This window comes from Panthera tigris, chromosome C1 (genome assembly GCF_018350195.1).
Source record: "Panthera tigris isolate Pti1 chromosome C1, P.tigris_Pti1_mat1.1, whole genome shotgun sequence".
In the NCBI taxonomy this organism is placed as follows: Eukaryota; Metazoa; Chordata; class Mammalia; order Carnivora; family Felidae; genus Panthera; species Panthera tigris.
This window is the reverse complement of record NC_056667.1, coordinates 24245387-24266965: the sequence shown is the minus strand read 5'-3', so window position 1 is coordinate 24266965 and position 21579 is coordinate 24245387. Positions and strand designations below refer to the sequence as shown.

General features: G+C 49.9%; 1 protein-coding gene across 1 annotated transcript; it reads right to left on the bottom strand.

Moving 5' to 3' along the window:
• Positions 1-7: 7 nt before the first annotated feature.
• Positions 8-21278, bottom strand: LCK (LCK proto-oncogene, Src family tyrosine kinase). The gene is made up of 13 exons (XM_007092415.3): positions 21147-21278; positions 8578-8687; positions 8223-8304; positions 7931-8021; positions 7600-7698; positions 7364-7467; positions 7036-7185; positions 6585-6737; positions 6259-6438; positions 4031-4107; positions 3785-3938; positions 3570-3701; positions 8-1478 (listed from the first exon to the last, which is right to left on the bottom strand). The coding sequence occupies exons 2-13, from the start codon at positions 8680-8682 to the stop codon at positions 1276-1278; spliced, it is 1530 nt and encodes a 509-aa protein (XP_007092477.1). The 5' UTR covers positions 8683-8687; positions 21147-21278; the 3' UTR covers positions 8-1275.
• Between the last annotated feature and the right edge of the window lie 301 nt (positions 21279-21579).

The window sequence follows — 21579 nt, the reverse complement described above, 5'->3', positions numbered from 1 at the left end:
GGCCCCCCCCTCCCCCACTCAGGACCTTGGTCTCTGAGCTTGCCAAAGAAGCTTCTGCCTCAGGCTGTTCCCTCATCCCCCTCTGCTCCTGCCCCATACCTTGTGGCTTGCTCCCTCATTTCCTTCAAATATTTGCTCAAAAGTCACCTTCTCAATGAGGCCTTCCCAGACCACCCTGTTTAAAATTGAAAACCTCCCCCAGCGATGACATTCCTAATTTCCCTTACCCTGTTTTATTTTCCCCTTAGCACTCAGCACCATACCGTATCATTTACTCTTGGTGATGTTTATTGTCTGTCTTCCCTTACTAGAATGTAAGCTCCATAAGGACAGAGATTTTGTTTAATCTATTGTATATTCTATGGACCCAGAACCATGCCTGGTACACAGTAGATGTCCAATAAATATTTGCCAAATGAGTAAATTAATTCAGTGTTCAAAAACATCTTGAACGTGAACCAAAACATATTTGAGTACAAATCTAGCCCCAGAATCAGTAATTGTAAAAAAAGCTATTGCCCTTACATAATGGAAGGGGAGGGTCCTGGGACACACCCACTCCCTAGGAGGTTCTGCGCAGGGGTTCACACTTAATCCTTTGGGGTAGGGGTGGGGTTGAAGGAGTTCACAAAGCCCATACAGCAAAGTGTAAGAACTTCCCCTTGCCCCCCCCCCAAATCAGCAGGGCTGAAAAAAGTTCAGACATCCCCTCATCCCATCTTTCACCCCAGTTCAGGGTGACTTACTTTCCATCTTTTGAACCCCCACTCCTCCCTCCCAAGGAAGAGGAGATGGGAGTAGGGAGCTGAGAGATGTACAGTCTTCGTCAACAGAGAGTCATTTATTGAGCTCCTAATGTGTGCCAGGCACCAAGGAGGAGCACACAGAGGTATTAGATAAGGTCCCAGCCTTCAAGGAGTTTCTTGATGGCTAGGGGAAAGGAAAGGGGGGTGGGCAGAAGCTGGTATCAATCACAGGCGTCTCCCTTCTCTCCGGTGGTCTTGGGAGGTAGAAGGACCCACAAAGGGACAACTTGAATGGGTGTCCAAGTCATATATGCACATGCCACACATGTACAAGACACATGTGCAGAGCCCACACAACTACAGAACCCGTGTATAAGACACAAGAAGTATATGTGCCACACGGGGGATGGGATTCACATGCAGAGTCCATATGTGCATAGGCCACATGGGTAAGACACAAGAACTGCATCTCCCCCAGCCAGGTTGACTAGATGGAGGTAGGGCTCCAGGCCCCGGCCAGCTAGGCCTCTCAGGGCTGGGGCTGGTACTGGCCCTCTGTGGCCGTGAAGAAGTCCTCCAGCACGCTGCGCAGGTAGTCAAAGGTGGGCCGTTCCTCTGGCCGCTCCTTCCAGCACAGCATCATGAGGTGGTATAGCTCCTCTGGGCAGTTGTCAGGTCGCACCATGCGGTAGCCTCGCTCCAGGTTCTGAATCACCTCAGGATTGGTCATCCCTGGAGGTTGACAGGAGAAAGATCAAGGATCCGGGCTTTGGAAGCCCACAGCAGGGATGATGTTTAGAATATTTAACTGGTATGGTGTGAGCACCAATCCCAAAGGATCTTGGTCTTCACCAATGGTAACAGCGTACTTCAGGTACCTGCCCAGTGTCAGTCACGCCACTTGGAGTGTCTGTTGTGGCTTAAGCACTCAAAACACGTAAATGTTGAATGTGAGACCTGGGGTGAGCCACCTCCCCTCTTTGGGCCTCAGTTTCCTCATCTGGGAAATGGATTATATAGTAGCTCCTACCTCATAGAGCTGTTATGAAAATTGAGTGAGAGTGCATATAAAGCACCAAGTATAGTGCCTGGAGAGATGCTGCATGAAGAATATCTTTGAGTATTACGATCTGGTGGGGAGAGATGGTGGCAGGTCAGGGCCCAGGACAGAACGGGAGCTCACAGACAGCATAGTGGTGAGGCTTCTCTGGCTTTGGGACCAGGCACATGAGATGCTGCATCAGGAAACCAGATGGACCCCCCAGCAAAGGCCCCTGTGTGACCCAGATTAAATAATTTGGGGGCCACTTCCTTTAAAACCCGGAAATTCAAGGACATAGACCAGTGAACTAAACACCCATGGCTAGAGGCGAGAGTGGAAACTCACAGTCTACACCCAGCTTAAATATAGCCCATAGATCTACTTCGGTTTAGTCCCTACAGTGTCTTTCAACAATTTGAATCAATCACTGATATTTGGATATGGGCAAATTTTCCTAAAATTTCAAGTTTTGGCTTTTGGAAAAAGAAAGGATCTGTTTTAGGGGTCCCTATGTCTTAGTAGCAACCATCCTCTGGAATAGATGCTCACCCAGGTTCACCCAGGTCCCCATTACTCCTCATTGTCTCCTTGACCCTGAAGCCACATTTCTGTTGCCATTTATCATCATACTTGTAATGCTTTTGTTGCTGTTTGTTGTTGTTGTTGTTGTTGTTAAGTAGGCTGTATGCCCAATGTAGTGCTTGAACTCATGACCCTGAGATCATAAGCCATATGCTCCACTGACTGAGCCAGCCAGCTGCCCCAATGCTTTGTTTCTTCTAAAGGAGAAATTCTCTATGGGTTCACCTCTATGGGCCCAGTGGAGGGGCAGTGAGGACACTTGGCAGGATGACTGGAGTGTGGTTCTAGCCCCGGTGCTGCCCTTGGACTCTGTGATGGGGCAAATCCCGGGCAGGGAAGTCCTTCAGGTTCTCACCTGATTCTAAGGTACTTTTACCTTCCTAGGAGCAAAGTTCTGTACATGTTGCTCCCGGGCTATGTGAAGCTTCTGCGTATCTGGCCACTGTGTTCCGTGACCTCTCTACTCTGTCTTTGTGTTCCATTTCCTTTCCCCATAGTTTCCTAGCAAGTTACTTTAAAAAAAATTCCATCCGTCTTGGCTGAATTCAGGGTAAAGGACTTTGTGCAGAAGCCAGAGGGTAGGAATTAGTTGTGTACATGTCTCTCTCATTCTTTAGATGGAAAGTTTCGGAGGAAAGGGAAGTCAGCATTTAGTGAGCACCTACAGGGAGTCAAACTCTTTTACAGACAGTCTCATTTTTCATATCAGGAAACTGAGGCTCAGAGAGGTAAAGTCACCTGCCTAAAGTCACTTGCTCAAAATGATGATTAATAATAAAACCTAACACTCTTAAGTGCTTAGTATGGGCCAGGTACTGTTCTAACCTCATAATTTACAGATGGGGAAAGAAAGAATGATCTGATCAAACTCAATCAGAAAGTTGGCATGAATGGCAGATCTGGTGATAAAGGCAGGCTTCCTGCCTTCGAGCCAGATCCTCTTCTACCCTCCTAGGCTGCCTGTGTCTGAACTAAAGAAAAGAGCTGGGATTATTGAAGCAGGAGAGAAATCGACACAGAGATGGACGCTAGCCCTGGGAGATGTGGCACCTGACTGGGCTTGCTGGAGTCCTCAGTGAATACAGGAAAATCAGTTAGAAAGATTCAGATTCTGAACCAGGGACAGATGAAGTAAGTAGAAAGACGTGGATTTGCTGCTCGTCCCCATTACTCTTTCAGCTCCTGCCCTTGGCCCTGACCTGGGTAAGGGATGCGGCCATGGGTGACAATCTCCGTCAGTAGGATCCCAAAAGACCACACGTCCGACTTGATGGTGAATGTCCCGTAGTTAATGGCTTCTGGTGCTGTCCACTTAATGGGAAACTTGGCCCCTGGAGGGAGGCAGAGTGAGGTCACCTGGGTCTGTTTGGCCAGACCCTGCAGGCCCCAGACTTCCCTTGTATCCCACACCTACCCTCCCTGGCTGTGTACTCATTGTCCTCAATGAGGCGCGCTAGGCCAAAGTCTGCAATCTTGCAGCTCAGGGTGTCCGACACCAGGATGTTGGCAGCCCTCAGGTCACGGTGGATGTAATTCCGTTCTTCAATGAATGCCATGCCCTCTGCAATCTGCAGGCCAGAGAGGAGGTCAGCAGTCCTGGACCAGACATCCTTACCCCACCGGGCTGTGCACTTGCCCAGCCCCTCCCCAGTCTCCTTACTTGGGCTGCCATGTCCAAGAGTTTGTTGATGGTCAACTTGATGCCTGGAGGGGTCTTGAGGAAATCCACCAGGCTCCCTGTGAACAGGAGCAGAAAAGTTGCTAACTCAAGCTGGCCCAGCAGAAAGCTCCCTGACCCTTGTCCCCTAACTGGCTATTTAGAAGTAGTGTCTGACATGTGGAAAGAAGAGTAAGGGGTGAGAATGGACAAGTGTGCATTCAGGGTGAGGATACCCAGGATACATGAAGTCTTTTCCCAGGGTCTAGGATGGGGTATGCTTGGAGAAGTCTGTAAGCTTCTTATCACCAATGGGGTAGAGCTCAATGTCCTGCCCCATGTCCAAAGCCCTGCACAGTCCACATTCATAGTTGCTTCTCTTTCCCCCACTTCTGCCTCTTTCATTCTATCCACCCTAGACAATTTTGAGGTTTTTCATATAGACCACTGGGCTCTCACCCCAAAGTCTCTTTTGTCCCATCTCTGCCTGCTAAAAATTCTACTTTTCTTTCATGGCCCAGCAAGACTATTCCTCTAGGAAGCCTCTCTAGGTCCTACCAGGCCTAATAAATTGCATCATTATCTACATTCCCCATGGCATGCTGGAATTTTCCCATGGCGAAACTCTGGTTTTCCTAGAGTTTATGCCACATAACTAAAATGAGTTTTCCCTGATAGCAGGAACATTGTTTTGTCCATTCGTGCTCCCAGTGCCTAGCCCAAAGTAAGCAGTGATAAATGTGTGCTGAATGTATTCAATGGAGTATGGAAAGAGGTGCCTGGGGGCCTGAGGGACCACATCTGGTAATAGAGGGTGACTAGGAGATGACCAGGGATGGAAGCTACTAGAACGGAGCTAGTAATTGCTAGCCCTTCTCAAGAGATTAAAAGCCTGGGTAAAGATGGCAGCAACCGGGGGTGCCTGAGTGGCTGAGTCAGTTAAGCGTCTGACTCTTGATTTCGGCTCAGGTCATGATCTCACGGTTCGTGGAATCCCGCCCTGCATCAGGCTCTGCAATGACAGTGTGAGCCTGCTTGGGATTCTCTCTCTCTCTGCCCCTCCCCTGCTCTCTCTCTCTCTCTCTCTCTCTCTCTCTCAAAATAAATAAATAAGCATTTAAAGACGGCAGCAACCTAAGTGTCCTGTTATGAGTGCTGAATTAGTCACCAAAGATAAAAGCCTCACCCAGACACAGTAAATACATGGCATGAACTGCCGCTCCTGCATCTGGTCCATGGCAGATGCTGGTAATCAACCCCACCACTTACTTCCAATGAGCCTCAGCATCCTCCTCAACACAGAACTCCAAGCAACTACCATCTGAAGTTGGCCCACATGGTAAAACCTATTTGCCACTTCCAGAATCCACTAGCCAAAAGAGTGACAGATCTTATACTCCCCAAGAATCTGAGCCAGATGACAACAAATTTATTGAACAGACACTATTCTGTCTGCTCTACATACACTGACTCTTTCATCCTCACAAAGGCCCTATGAAAAAGTTACCGTAGCATTACTACCACCATTTTATAGATGAGGAAACCATAGCAGAGGGAAGTGAAGTGATGGGCCCAAGGCCACACAATCACGAAGGCAAGATTCTAATACAGGCAGTCAGATCCTAGAACCCTTAAGGACTACTCTAAATTATTTTTGGGTGAGCCCGTTTAGATTTCTGATGTTACACTTGGGGAAAATGAGCACCAGGGATGGGACAGGGACTTGGCCTGAGTCACACAGCAAATTGGTGGCAAAGGTGGACCTAGAAACTTCTATCCACCTCCCTGGGGGCTCTCAGTCTGTCCAAAGGAGGGCAAGGGGCTCACCTAGAACTGAAAGAGAGGGATTTGGGGCAGATCTGCCCTCCCAAGGCTCTGGGTCAAAAGGAAGAGAGAAATGGGGCTAGGGACGCACTCGTTTGAAATCAAGCATCCTGAGATCAAGGTAGAGCTTTGAAAAAGGCAAACAGGATTGCAGGTCAGGGAAGATGAGAAGTCAAAGCTCTTCCAGAGCCTTCCAGAGCTCTTCCAGAGCACTTTAGCCTGTGCTCCTAGACAGGCTCAGACATCACACCCTCTTCTTGTCCCTGGTGGTGACTCTTTAGAGGCCCAGAAAAACAAGAAACCCTCAGTCCTGAGCCCGGTGAAATGGCAGATCTCCTCCATCCTCTATTCAGGAGCAGAGGGAATGTCAGCGCCCCCCAGCGGTCGATGACAGTGGTGGCACCCACCATTCTCCATGTATTCCGTGATGATGTAGATGGGCTCCTGGGTGACCACCGCGTAGAGCCGGACCAGCCTCTGGTGTTGTAGCTGCTTCATGAGGTTGGCCTCGGCCAGGAAGGCGTCGGGGGACATGCTGCCCTGCTTCAGGCTCTTCACTGCCACCTTTGTGTGCCCGTTGTAGTACCCTGGGGCGGGGAGGGGCTGGGGAGTCACTGGGAGCCCGAGCACCCAGAGCCACGTAGCTGCCTGGACACTCTCTGGGGACTCTCACGACCTCAGCGGAAGCCTCCCCTTCTCCCCTTCCCCCGCAGTCCCGGAAGGCTTCACTCACCCATCCACACCTCCCCGAACTGGCCAGCCCCCAGCCGCTCCACCAGCTTCAGCGTCTCCCTGGGAACCTCCCACTCGTCCTCCCACCAAGGCTTCTGGGGCTTCTGGGTCTGGCAGGGGCGACTCAACCGCGTGCACAGCCCGTCCGAAGCATCTGCGAGGACAAGGGAGGGGGGTTAGGGTTGTCAATACGGCGGGACTCGGTGCCCCCACTCAGTCCCCACTTGGCCAAGGAGAAATAGACTGGCAGGGGAGGTGTGAGGCTGTCACCCAACACCTGGGCTATCGGGTGCCGCACCTCACCCACTGCGGGGAATGAAGGAGCGCACTGAGAGATCGGCGGAGGGTACCATCCCCCCCTCCCGCCCAGAGGAGCTTAGGGGAGGCAGGCTGGTGGGGCACAGGTGAAGGCGCCTCAGGCGCACGTCGGAGGGGCTCCTGCCGGGGCTCACTGGTGTAATGGCGGACCAGCTCGTGCAGGCCAGGAAAAGTGATGCGGGGGGAGATGTAGAAGCCGCCTTTGTCCAGGTTACGGATCTTGTAATGTTTCACCACCTCTCCCTGGTTCTGGTCGAAGTCCCGCACGGACAGTGAAAACGATCCTGGGTGAAAGAATGGGTGAACGAATGCAAAAAGAGGGAGCGGGTGCGCCCTGCGAAGGGCGCCCCTAGTCCCGCGCCCCTTCCCTGGGATCTCGCGGCACACACCTCGGAGACGCGGTCCAGCTCCCGGGCCGCCCCGGCCCCGCCCCCGCCCCCGCGGCCCCGCCCAGCCGCTCACCCGCGGTGCTCTCGCTCTCCCGGATCAGGAAGGAGCCGTGCGTGTTCCCGGGCGCCAGGAGCTGCCGTTCCGCGTCCTTGCGGCTCAGGTTCTTGAAGAACCAGCTGCGCAAGGCAGAAGCGAAGGCAGTCTTGTGTTGTTGGTCACTTCCTCCTCCATCGCCCTCAAGCATTCACCACTACCCCCTAGCACCCCTCCTCTGCTCCCATCCTTCGCCACGAGGAGTCCCCACTTACGGTTCGGGCTCCAGGCTGTTCGCTTTGGCCACGAAGTTGAAGGGGATGAAACCTTCCTGGCCTGTGGTCAGGGACTGCGCCTTCCACCACTCGCCGCTCCTGCGCGACAGAGGCAGTCAGTGGGGTCGGCCTGGCCTTGGATTCGGCTGGAAACCTTCAAAGCCCCCAGTTACACCATGACACCCCAGCCTCCAGCCCGGCACTCCGGAGCCTCCCATTTTGTCCCAAGGGCTCCCGCTGCATGCCACTCAGGGGCCTCGCGGTACAGGGATCCCTGCTCCCTCCCACGCTCCCGTGGGGCAAGGATGGGTGGCGTGGAGAGGACACTCACTGCTCCAGGATACGGAGCTGTTCACCCTTCTCGAAGCCCAGGTCTCCATCGTGAGAGGGCTCGTAGCTGTGCAGAGCGATAACCAGGTTGTCTGTAAAGACAGGGGTGGGGGTGGGGGTCAGGGAGAACCAGCCTGGATAGGCTGGAAGTACAGAGTTCAAGAGTTACAGGGCAGCGAAGAAGATCAGGAACAAGAGAGGCAAGACAAGGTAGAGAGTGGATAGGGAGATGGGAGACAAGAGCCAAGGATCCACAGGCCTTAACTTTCAGGCCCCACTGGTTGTGAGGTCACCTTGCAATGGTGAGGCTGGGGGATTGGAGCCTTCGTAGGTAACTAGTGGATCCCTCACATCAGAGCCATTCCGCATGGGCAGCTGTAGGGTGGGGGGTGAAAATGGGGTCAGAGAGCAAAAGACTGGTCAGATACTGGCTCCCCTCCCCACTGTGCTCACTTCTCCAGCTTGGCTGGGTCTTGTCCCTGAATTTACCAGCTACTCAGAAGAGTCCCTTCCCCTCTCTCAGCCTCCTTTCCTTTCTGTTTCCAAGGGGAGAAGACCACTCTGTTATTCCAGTGGTGGTTTCTTTCTCCTGGTTTGTGTCCTCCACCAGACTCCCTCGCCAAGTCAGTCCCCTGTCTTGCCTCTTACCGTGGCCTTGCCATCCAGTGGGATTATCGGGTAATGGCAGTTCTCACACACATCGATGTTTTCCATCCAGTCATCTTCAGGGTTTGAGCTGCAGCTACAGCCCATGGTCCCTGGGGGAATGGAGAGGGGGCTGAAGGGGCTCCCCCAAGATCTACTTCCTGGACATCAGACATCCTAGGGCCTTGCCCTGGGAATTTCCACAAGTACCTGAGATTGTCAGGCACCCATCCCCCATTCACCAGCCACAGAAAAGCTGAAATGAGGTCCTAGCTCCAGACTGGTGCTCCCTCTGAGCCCCCAGGCCACAAGTAAAGTCACACATGGGCCCCCACTGAGCCCTAGGCCCCGCCCTCCCACCTGGGGTGGGCAAACCGCCACAGCTACCTTTGTTAGCCTACTTGCCCACTTCCTGCCTCTCCCCCAACCCTCTCTCTCTCTCTCTCTCTCTCTGCCCATCCCCCATGTTGGAGGAATACCTACTAAAGTTCACACACTTCCCCAGGCCGTGGAGGAGACCTGAATTTTCATCTTCCCCTACCAGAGAGGTGTGTACACCCCACCTCCTATTTACAATCCCCCTTTCTAGCCAAGGAAGCCAGCCAAATGGCAGACTCCTGCTCCCTAATGTCAGCGGTCAGGCCCCAGCCCCCTCAACCCCCCCGCAACAAGTCTCCTTCAGAGGGTTCTTTCTGATTCTCACCAGCAGAAAAACCTTCAGCGACACTATTGACCATAACTTTTCTATTTGTTTGCTTGCTTAAGCAGTGGAAACTTTTTGTCAGATGGAAATCAAGCAGAACGCAGAACCTCATAGATAAAACAGGTAAAAGTGGGGCTGTTCTGCCTGAAACAGAGTAGACTGGACGCCTCATTGTGAAGCCCCCAGGAGTCCTGAGAGCATCTCCTTCCTGGGGCTGCTTCTCCGAACTGCTTAGAAATCACCAGTCCTCAGATAAAATTAACCACTCAAGACCCTTTAATATCAAGATCAAATCCACCTCCATGGTCTATTCTGCTACACACACACACACACTCACACTCACACTCACACAGCCTTCATTTTTATCTACTCTTGCCTTTTCCAAACACCCCATGCTATTTTCTTACTCCATACCTTTGCACGTGTGGCTCCCCTACCTTGAATGCTCTCTTGTCTACCTACTGAACTAACTCAACCTTCCAGGCTCAGCTCAAATATCACCTACTCTGTGAAGCCCTCCTACCACACTCCACTCAAACAGAGTTGTCAGCTTAGCACGGAGTATCATGACTGGACTGATTTTATGTGTCGGTCGCACTGCATTTCCCACTCCCTTGATGAGACGGTGGATTCATCCAGAACAGAAGCTGTGCTTTATTTGCCTAAATGCTCCAGCACCCAGAACTAGTTGTCGTTAATAAATGTTGACTAGTATGCGGAGGATTGATGCATCCCGTCTTCCAGGATCTTAGAAGCCACCAAGTCTAACTTCTGATTTTAGAGGAGCAAACTGAGCCTTAGATAAGCAGGCCCGGAGAGGCCTGCTTAAACTCACCCCATCGAGGGGCGCCTGGGTGGCTCAGTCAGTTAAGCAGCCGACTCTTGATTTCAGCTCAGGTCATGATCTCACAGTTCATGAAGTTTGAGCCCTACGTTGGGCTTTGCACAGAGAGTGGAGCCTGTTTAAGATTCTCTCTCTCTCTCTCTCTCTCTCTCTCTCAAAAATAAATAAACTTAAAAAAAAATACCTCACACAACCTATTTGGGACAGAACAAAGCTGGAGATGCTAATCCATGCTGGGACCAAGTAGAAGTGGAGGGAGGGTAGTGGAGATTTTTTTGGTTTGCAAGACTTAAGGACACATGTCAATTGTATCTCAATTCAAAAAAAAAAAAAAGACTCAGGATGCCTGGCTGGCTCCGTTGGTGGAGCATGTGACTCTTGATCTCAGGGTTGTGGGTTCAAGCCCCACGCTGGGTGTAGAAATTACTTGAAAATAAAATCTTAAAAAATAAACAAGCAAACAAAACAAAAAACTCGAAGACGGGCCTCAGAATCAGAGAGACCTGCGTTCAAACCCCAGTTCTGACGCTTACTGTATGACTGCTGAAATCATTCTTCCTAAGCTTCACTTTTCCTTTTCTGTCAGAGGGGTCTTAGTATCCCTTTCTCATAAGCTTGCACAAATGTTAGCTTAGTTTAGAGCTTAGAAAGACTTCCACCACTGCTCATTTTGCCCTCCCAGGCCCTACTTTGGAGGATGGGAGAATGAAATTAGTAGATAATCCAATGTTTCTTTTATTTCTTTCTTTCTTTTTTTTTAAGTTTATTTTGAGGGGGGGGGGGTTGGGGAGGGGCAGAGAGAGGGGGTGAGAGAATATCCCAAGCAGGCTCCACACTGTCAGTGTAGGGCCTGACGCAGGACTCAATCTCAGGAACCATGAGCTCATGACCTGAGCCAAAATCAAGAGTTGGACGCTTAAACGATTCAGCCACCCAGGCCTCCCTTGAAAGTCATGTTTGTCAAACTGAGATACTCAGGACCCTTCATGGATACCAGAAGTCATGGGTGTGTGTCTTCTCAGAACATGAGTGTTACTTGACCTTATTCAGAGTTGAACAAACATAGACCTATTGTGGAGGAAAATGTAAAATGTACATGGAACTTTAAGCCAAATCAAGAGACTTTCAAGGAAAAGGATACACATTCACTCTCCCTGCTCCTGTGAGGAGTCCTGGAGTGTGGGGGAGAGACATTCGAGAAATCCTGCTCAACCAGAGTCTACCCATCTGTGGCTGTAAATGGCTTTTTGACAGCTAATTTTATTATGGCTAGGAACTAATGAGCAGCAAACGCCTCCAGAGAAGCCCTGATATCAATCTGGAAGCAGCCAAAGAGGAGATGAGCTATGGGTGAGGCCGTGAGCATCGCATGGTTTGTGATATTCAAACAGGCCTTGGAAGATCACAGGTTGATTGTACTGTAAAGAGAACGCCAACATCAGACGGAGTTGGACTGAGATCGTAGGGCCCATCTAGGCTGACATTCTCAGAGGCTTCAGAAAAGGGTAAGAGACAGATGAGAAAAGTTTGGGGTTGAGGTAAGGGGATGAATTTGGATGCGATAGCGAGGAGAAGCCGGTGGAGGGGCCAGAAGGAATCCAGGCTGGAGATCACAGGGCTGGAAGCTGGTGCCTGGTCCAGGCCGGAGTCACGCGGGGAAGGGAAAAGAGCCACAGGGCCTTGGGCCACAGTCCAGGACAGCATGCAGACAGGATCTATATCATGGACTAAATCTGGGCCTACCAGAGAGGACCTGACATCCCTAGTTACTAGGGCCAGGAGCGCCTAGGTGGCTCAGTCAGTTAAGGTTCAGACATTTTTTTTTTTTTCCTTTTCCTTTTTCTTTTCTTTTTTTTTTAAATTTAACATTTATTCATTAAAAAAAATTTTTTTTAATGTTTATTTATCCTTGAGAGAGACAGAGAGACAGAGCATGAGCAGGGGAGGGGCAGCAAGAGAGGGAGACAGAATCTGAAGTAGGCTCCAGGCTCCGAGCTATCACCACAGAGCCCGACACGGGGCTCGAACTCACAAGCTGTGAGATCATGACCTGAGCCAAAGTTGGGCTTTCAACCGACTAAGCCACTCAGATGCCCCAGACTTTTTTTTCCTCAAAAAAAGGTTTTTTTTCAAGTATATTTATTTTGAAGTAGGTGGAGGAGCAGAGAGAGAGGGAGAGAGAGAGACCCAAGCAGGCTCTGTGCTGTCAGCCAGATGCGGGACTTAAACTCACGAATCCATGAAATCCTGACCTGAGCTGAAATCAAGAGTCAGATGCTTAACCCACTGAGTTACCCAGGTGCTTCAAGCATCAGACTCTTGATTTCAGCTTGTGTCTTGACCTCAGGGTTGCGAGTTTGGCCCGTGTCCGGCCCTCATTAGGCATGGAGCCTACTTAAAAAAAAAAAATTGGGGCACCTGGGTGGCTCAGTCGGTTGAGCGTCTGACTTCAGCTCGGGTCACGATCTCACAGTTCTTGGTTCAAGCCCCACTTCAGGCTCTCTGCTGTCAGCACAGAGCCCACTTCGGTCAGATTCCCTGTCCCTCTCTCTCTCTGTCCCTCCCCTATTCATCCTCTCTCTCTCTCTCTCAGAATAAATAAGCATTAAAAAATAAAAATTAATAAACATTTAAAAATATATAAAAATATATACTGGAGTCAGGAATGGGGAAGAAGTCAAACCTGTCCTGATTAAGCCAAAAGGAACTCTAACTCTTCTGGGGAATCTGACCCCAGAATTTCCTCTGTGGCTTGTCCTGTGCTCCTGGAGGCCTCCAGCAGCAGGTAGCACATCGAGCCCTCTACAAAAGTCTAAGCTGTGGGGTGTAGGGCCTGGCAGCCATCATGAGACCTTGGGGTCCGACAATGCCAGAGAGGATTTTGGTGAGTGGCTCCCAGCTACTGGGAGCTCCATGTTTCTGGGAGGCCCCAGGATGATGCTGGAGGCCTGCAGATTATTTCAGTATTTCAAAAACCTGAAGGGAAATTGCACTATAATTTGTTTCTTAGTTTGACAAATTATATGATGGTTTCTTCAATGCATACTTGATTAAGTCTCTGATTAAAATTTGAATTAGAAAACAAGAAAATGAGTACCTAAACAAAGTAACTTGAAAACCATGAGTCCTGGGGGGCGGGGGGGGGGGGACTACAACAGGGAAAAAGGGCAAAGGAGCCTGGGAGGGAAGAGCTTAGAAGCACTGGTGTAATTTATCAGCCTTGTTTTAAAGGTGGAGACTCTGGGAGATCAGAGAGGTTAAGTGATTTTCCCAATAGCACATGAGGACTCTAGGCAGAGGCGAAACTCAGATAAGGACCCTACCTACCAAGGTATTCTCCTCTACTCTTTACTCCTTGGGAAGTCCTCTAAAGAGGGTGGAGGATCCTGAGGGGCCATGGAGGAAACAGGGCAGGGGAGGAGGTCTGACAGGGTGGGGAACCGCTCTTCATCAAAACTTTGATCATTGTGCTGTTAACAAAGGCCTTTTTCTGCAAGACGATTCTCCTTCCACCTAGAATGCATGTTTCTGAGTGTACATTTAGCCAATTGGTGAATGCAAGTCTGCGTATATGAAGGCGGATGATTCTGTGAACATCGTGCTTATGTGTGCATACCCATGGGCTTGTCCAAGGCTGTTTGTGCAGATGGATGTATCACAGAATGGGCGTATGTATAGTTTGTGCCTGTCCCTGTGTAGTTGTGAGATCATATATGCATACATCTATTTATACACAATGTGGGTCCCATCCTTCTGGTCTTAGTTTGACAAAGATTACTGGGTAGCCAAAATAATCTAATCAGGTTAAGAAACGAGGCCAGTAAAAAGAAAATCAAAATTAAATCTTAATATAAATGTCTCATTGTCTGAAAGAAAGGAAAAGAAGATGAAGACAAAACAGATCCAGAGAATCCCCAGGGCTCTCAGCACCAGCAATGAGGGCAGATTCTGGGGTGAGTGAAACAGGACATTCTCTTCTCCCAACCCCAGAATTCGAGGTCAATAGCAGGAATTTTATAGATCTAGACCTCCTCTGACTAGGGTCTGTAATGTTCTCGGTCAAATTCAAAGCTGCCCATGGTCCACAGAGCACTTTGTGCCAATTATAAAGAGCCACCCCTCCCTGGGGTTTCAAACTTGGAGAGTAGAGCGAGGGCTAGATGTCAGTCCCCACCCCTTCATGACCCTCAGCATAGTGCCCAACACATGCAGCAGTGGCCCTGCTCACACTGTGTAGAACTGATCAAAAATCCCAGGCTCTGTGCAGCTCCTGGACTGGATTGTCTAAACCCAGGGCTGTTTAGGGCTCATATCACTGTGAGTTCTGATTTTTGCCAACCAGTTCACCTTTATCAACTCCATAGACATTATCTTGCCTGGCTGCCTAGAATGTGTTTTGTCCCCTTGAAGAAGAAAAAAAAAAAAGGGCAACACTTTTTCTCCCCTAAACTGTAAACCTATTCATTTATTGAACATTCTGTCCAAAATGTGTGCCAGCTTCTTGCCAGGAATTCTTGGTCAAGAGCAGACAGGCTGTTCCAATGCAGACCATTGTGGTACTTTGGGCCACCTTGTGGCAAAATCTGTCAGGAATCATTTAAAACATTTTCTTGGCCTTTTCCTTTGACCAAGATTTGGTTGTTAGCACGGTTGAACCTTGCCTATGGAGGCCTACGCAGAACCCTCATCATGGTACTTAGGAATCAGGGTTGGTAGGCATGGTAAATAATTTCTAACGGATAGAACAGGGATGTGTCCTGAGTTCCTTTGCGATATAACACCCCCCGTTTTTTTTTAAACCACAGAGAACAAAAAAGATAAGCTTTCTCTTAAATGCAAACAAGATGAATTTATTCTCACGAAACTGAGAGTGGCTTGACCGTAATGGCAGAGGGCCTCTGGGCAGGTTACTAAACCTCTCTGAGCCTCTCTCCATTCCTTCATCTGCAAAATGGGAACTAAAACAGGATCTCCATGGAGGGCTGTTGTAAGCATTATATGTGAGATATAAATGATCCCATAAATAAAGCGTTTAGCATGTGCTTGGCACATAGGGAGAACTGCGTACATGAGAGTTCACCTGACCCTTGAATAACAGGGCTTTGAACCGTGGGGCTCCACTCATGTGTGGATATTTTACAGTAGAGTACTATAAGTGTATTTCCTCTTCCTTATGATTTTCTTTGTCTTTCTTTTTTTTTTCCAAAGATTTTATTTTTAAGTAACCTCTACACCCAACATGGGGCTCGAAGCTACAACCCCAAGATCGAGAGTCGCATGCTCTACCGGCTGAGCCAGCCAGGTGGTCTGTCTTCCTTATGATTCTCTTAATAACACTTTCTTTTCTCTAGTTTCCTTTATTGTAGCAATACAATGTATAAAACATATAACATGCAAAATATAAGTTAATCTGGAGCCTCTGGGTGGCTCATTGGGTTGAGCATCCAACTCTTGATTTCAGCTCAGGTTATGATCCCAGGGTCATAGCATTGAGCCCTGAGATAGAAGCCCTGCTCAGGGTGGAACCTGCTTACAATTCTCTCTCGGGGCACCTGGGTGGCTTAGACCGTTGGGCGTCCATCTTCGGCTCAGGTCATGATCTTGCAGTTGGTGAGTTCCAGCCCTACATCTGTACCACATCTGCACCATCAGTGTGGAGCTTGCTTGGGATTCTCTCTTTCTCCCTCTCTCTCTCTCTCTCTCGGCCCCTCCCTCACTTGCACTCTCTCTCTCAAAGTAAATAAATAAGCTTAAAAAAAAAAGATTTTCCCTCTCTCTCTCTTCCTCTCTCTCTCTCCCTCTGCCCCTCTCCCTTGCTTGTGCTCACTCTCTAAAAATAAAAAATAAATTGGGGCTCCTGGGTGGCTCAGTCGGCTGAGCGTCCGACTTCACCTCAGGTCACGATCTCGCGGTTTGTGAGTTCGAGCCCCGAGTCAGGCTCTGGGCTGATGGCTCAGAGCCTGGAGCCTGCTTCCGATTCTGTGTCTCCCTCTCTCTCTGCCCCTCCCCCATTCATGCTCTGTCTCTCTCTGTCTCAAAAATGAATAAACATTAAAAAAAATTTTTTTTTAAATAAAAAATAAATAAATAAAAATGGACAAAATATGTGTTAACCAACTGTTTATGTTATCAGTAAGGCTTCTAGTCAACAGTAGGCTATTAGTAAAGTCTTAGGGGGAATCAAAGTTATACCAGGATTTTCTTTGAATGTTTTTTTTTTTTTTTTTTTGAGAGAGAGAGACAGAGTGTGAGTAGGGGAGGGGTAGAGAGGGAGGGAGACACAGAATCTGAAACAGGCTCCAGGCTCTGAGCTGTCAGCACAGAGCCCAATGTGGGGCTCAAACTCATGAACCATGAGATTGTGACTTGAGCCGAAGTTGGCCGCTTAATCAACTGAGCCACCAAGGCACCCCAGTGCAGGTATTTTTGACTATGCGGGTAGTCAGCGCCCCTGACTGTATGTAGTTAAGGGTCAACTGTAGTTAAGTCTTTGGGCAGCTGAACGTTATACACCGCAGATTTTCGACTGCGTGGGGTGGGAGCCCAACAACCCTGTTGTTTAAAGGTCAACTCTAACTATTATTCGTGGCTAACATGAGCATTTCGTTACACCAGCCTTAAACATTTTCCAGTCTAAACGCTAATATTAGCTATTATCAATTATTTTCCTTTTCCTTTGTGATTTTGAGCATTTCCATAGACCACCTTTTCACCTTGAATATATTTACCTAAAATGGAATATATTTATCTACCATAAATGGAAAATCAGTATCACCATCCATAAACAGAAATCAGGATACATTAAAATAAATTCATAATATCATCTGTAAATTCAAATTCATTACCCCCTAATATCAGTCACCTACATCGGTGGTGCACAGGCCATATTTTGGGAAATGCTACGACACGAGCCAGAGCTTTGGGCTTAGACCTCTGTTGGTGAGTTAGAGAAGGGACAATTTTCTTTCTTTCTTTCTTTTTTAATGTTCATTTATTTTGAGAGAGAGAGAGAGCACGTGCAAGCAGATGAGGGGCAGAGAGAGAGGGAAAGAGAATCCCAAGCGGGTGCCCGATGCGGGGCTCGATCTCATGAACTCTGAGATCAGGACCTGAGCCAAAATCAAGAGTCACACATTCAACCAACTGAGCCACCCAGGTGCCCCATGGAGGGACAATCTTCTTAACTGGTCAGCCTACTGACAAAAGTTGCACGGATATCTCTCTGTGCCAAGCTCTGTTCTAGCGCTGGTGACACAGAGGTGAGCAGATCAAGAGGTTCCTGTCCTTTTGGCCCTGCCCTCTCTGACAGAGGTGGGTGCCCCTCTGGCAGATCACTCCATTTTCCCAGGAGGCCATAGGCCTGTCTTCAGCTTACTGATTGGTAATGTCTATGACTCACAACAACACTGGCAACGCAAAACAGCAATACTTGTCAGGAAGTAGCATTTCAAAATCACCACCATTACCCATTTACCAAGTGAACGGTTAGCTGAAGCTGTTGAAGAGAGAAGGACCGTCTCCAGGTATTGACATGGAAAGACATCCCAGTTATAACATGGCAAGCAAAAAACCCAAAACCAAAAAACATGGCGAGCAAGTTACAGAACAGAATGTAGAATGGAAGCCTATTTGCATTTAAATGGGCATCTATACGGGGATTCTTTCAAGCCAAGTTCTGTGCTAATACTTTATTTGCATGTTTCCATGTAATTCTCATACTAATCCTATCAAGTAAATGCTATAATGAGCCCCATTTTACACATGCAAAAACTGAGGCACAAATGAGGTAAAACGATTTGTTTGAGGCCTCATAACAAATAAGTAAGTGGTAGAGTGGTGATTTGAACCTTGGTCTACCTCCAGAGCCTGGGCTTCTAACCACGACACTTGTCAGCAGCCACACATAGGAAACTCTGGAAACTGTTCGCGGTGAACACATCCCAGAAGTGAGGTTGGAGGGGGCTGTGTTTCTTATATTTCTGTTCATGCCTCTGTACTGTTTGAATTTTTTGTAACAGCCGTGTGCTAATCTTGTCATTGGAAAACAAAAAAACAACAAAAAAAACCCCACCACCGATGCAAAAACCCTGCCAAGAGATACGATCATTCGAGGAGGATTCACTGTACAGCCTACTCTTCTGTTCCTCTCCCTATCACAAGAAAAGTAGGCGTGGAATAGATGATCAGGGGGAGAAAAGGTTCTGTGACCAAAGAAGTTTGAGAAATGATGAGTTGGACAAAATCAATTAGGCCCCTACTCTGGGGGAACTTTCAAAGCTTTTACAAGCTAACATTGACTATGAAATTAACATGGGTTGGGCTGGTTGGTAGCTGAAGCCATGTGGATTTGGCCCCAAGACCATTTTCTCTCCAGGTGCTTCATGAGACTGGTGTTTTATTGTTGTTGTTGTTGTTGTTTAATATTTTTTAATGTTTATTTTTGAGAGGGAGAGACAGAGAGAGAGAGAGAGAGACAGAACATGAGCAGGGGAGGGGTGGAGAGAGAGGGAGACGCAGAATCCGAAGCAGGCTCCAGGCTCTGAGCTGTCAGCACAGAGCCCATCAAGGGACTCAAACTCACAAACTGTGAGATTATGACCTGAGCTGAATTCAGACACCCAACCAACTGAGCCACCCAGGCACCCCGTGAACTGCTGTTCTTCAGAACAAGTGTTGGAAACGCAGCACCAGGCACTTTAAGCCAACACTGGAGTTTGGCCACATCCCTGGATGATGGTATCTTGGTCTTGCCTGCCCCCATCCCACCCTCACACCCAGCTCCCCTCAGCATTGCTTTCACTAAACAGAGCTTGGCCTTGAAGTCATCACCCTGTGGGGGGATGTATAGCCTTGTAAGATCCAATGTGTGTTGTGTGTGGAGACCCTGACTCTGCTTCTGCCCACATATGCACACACGCAATGTCTGATGATATGTCTGGTGTTTGGGATAGGGAGTGCGTGTGTGTGTGTGTTGAAGCTGTTGGGGGGACTCTCCTCTAAGGTAGACCCTGTGGCTCAGCCTAGAATTCTCACACCCACCATACACAGGAAACAAGCTCATTTGCAAAGCTATACCACAAGTGTGAGGGGACGGGGTTCACTGGCCTGCCAAGGTGCTGAGTAGGCGTAATTCTGGGTGTGAACAGCCCTCCTTTTGGTGCACCATGTACAGGAGGAGGGACTGCCTAACCTCCGTTAAGCACCTACTGTGTGTCAAGTACAACCCAGGGCACATGACAGGCCCCACAAACAGTCTGTAAGGGAGAAATTGATTATTGCCTCTTTGCAGATTAATGATCTGGAGTTTGGAGTCTGGAGAGGCGAAGGCAATACCATTTGAGGAAATGCCAGCCCCGGAATTGTTCCTGGGTTGGCCTGTTCCTGAAACCTATGTTCTTTGCACTACACCATACCCATCCCCTCTCTGGTGTTTGGTTTTGCGCTACCCTCATGGTACCCAAGAAACAGAAACCAGGGACAGTGACCTTGGCTCCTGTCATAGGTGCTTTCCAAAAAGGGCCTTTGTCCTTCTCAGAACTGTGTTGACTCTTCCAGGGAGCCTTCCAGATCACCCAAGGGAAGTCTTCGGTAGTCTCGGCCCTTATCTCATGCTCTTGCCCCATCACTTGGCCCTTTACCCTTTGAGAAGAACCTCTGTCCCTGAGCCTGGAGGGCGAGGGGTCCTGCGTCATCTCTCAGCACATGCTGGCAGAATGAGGGGGTGCAGGTCCAGGGTGCGGATGGGTTCCCCCCCCCCAAGGCACAAGGAGAGCCAGCATGTTCTCCAGCCCGCACAAAAGGCTACAGGCATCGGGCCTGGGGACGAGAGAAAGGCTGGGACACACTAACTAGGTGGAAATCGTGTGTCAAGGAAAACTCCAGCAGTGGAGGGTGGGGTAGGGGGACCCTGGAAAGTCTGGCTCACACGGGGATGCCCCCCATAAACTGAAGGCTCAGAGTTAGAAAGTGAGGGGGTGGGCAGGTAGCTGACTATGCCTACCTGGGCCTCCACCTTCCCGGGGTTTCTGCAGTACCAGCTGGCCCTGTACATGCAAGTGGAGGGGGGGGGTGCTGAGGCCAGAGAGAGCAAGGGGGGGGGGGGCGGGGAAGGACATCCTGTGACACTTGGCAGGGGCAGGAATGGCAACTTTCCAGATGGAAGCGTGGACGTTCCTTACCCAGGGCCGACTGTGCCCCTGTCTGGGATAAAAATAGCCTTTCCTCTGCCCTTTCCTTTCCATTCTCTCTCCTTCAACTTCCCAGCCTCTGGTCAGATGCTTCCACCCTGGAGGCCCCATCCCAGATGATAAATACACCCTCCCGCATCCACATGCTCCCAATAGGAGACACCCCAGGCTCTCCAGCACTGCTGGTCACTGAGGCTAAAATCACTTGTCACGTGTCCATCTGGATGCTCTGGGTGACTCCTCTGTCTCAATCCCTCTCTCTCTCTCTCTCTCTCTCTCTCTCTCTCTCAGAAGATGCTTGTCACTGGGGTCTGTCCCAGCCATCAGCAGGATTCCTGGATCCCCTGACTCAAGACTGACCATCATCACCCTGCCCAGTGGGGTGGGGGGCAGTCCTAGCCTAGGCCACCACCCTCTCCCAGGGCCTGACTCTGCCACTGCCTTGCTGAGTGGCTGCAAGGAGGGGGCGTTTGCCCTCTCTGGGCCTCAGGAGGCTCATCCATCAATGGGATCAGGGACTGGACTTGGGGATTTCTGAAGGCCTTTTCAACACCTGACAGTACATGCGCCAGATCTCCAAGAAGATGCTCCCAGTGAGGGAGGGACCAGTGCAGACAGCGTGGCAGAGGCGAGAGGCAAGAGCTACGTAGGGAAGGGGGCCTCCAGCTGTACCGCACGCCGCCCACCTGACCTCTAGTGAGGCTTTTCTATCCCCCTGCCCCGCCTGTAGGGCTGCTGAATACCCAGGGAGCCGCGCCCCATGCCCGGGTGCAGCACCACCCTCCCCCAGTCGGTCCTCCCACCACAGTCCTAGACCCCTGTTCCCAGTACTCCTTACCTGCCCAGCCCAGGAGCCCTCCAGCCCCATTCACATGGTCCTCCTGGCCTAGCCTGGTAGCTCACACACAGTTTCAGCTCCCCTTGCCGAGGTAGCCACCGCCTGTCTTAGCGCGCCCACGTCCCACCCTGACTTCCTGCCTCCTCCTAAGGGCTCCGCAGCCAACCGGGGCCCCAGCAGCCCAACCACAAGCCTCCAGCACCCCAAGCTTCCTGCTGCCATAGCCCCCAGCTCCTCAGCCCCTGGGGGTCCTTTACATCTCCAGCCCACCGGAGGGGGGCTCTTAGAGCTGAAGAAAGGGTACCTGATGGAACCTCCCTCCTGCCCCCCCGGGGGCGACCTGGACAAGAGATTCAAGGGCAGCCTTTATATCTCAATGAGCAGGGGCAAGCAGACACACACTCGGCTTTTGGTGAAAGACAAGTGGCACTGC

What these genes read in the sequence shown, in the direction of transcription:
- LCK (XM_007092415.3), bottom strand. Translation starts at nt 8,682, where the DNA reads ATGGGCTGTAGCTGCAGCTCAAACCCTGAAGATGACTGGATGGAAAAC. An exon ending in CCCAGCCTCACCATTGCAAG is followed by an intron (nt 8,022 to 8,222) that starts GTGACCTCACAA and finishes CTGTCTTTACAG; the next exon opens with ACAACCTGGTTATCGCTCTG. An exon ending in GTTCGGGGAGGTGTGGATGG is followed by an intron (nt 6,439 to 6,584) that starts GTGAGTGAAGCC and finishes TCCCCGCCCCAG; the next exon opens with GGTACTACAACGGGCACACA.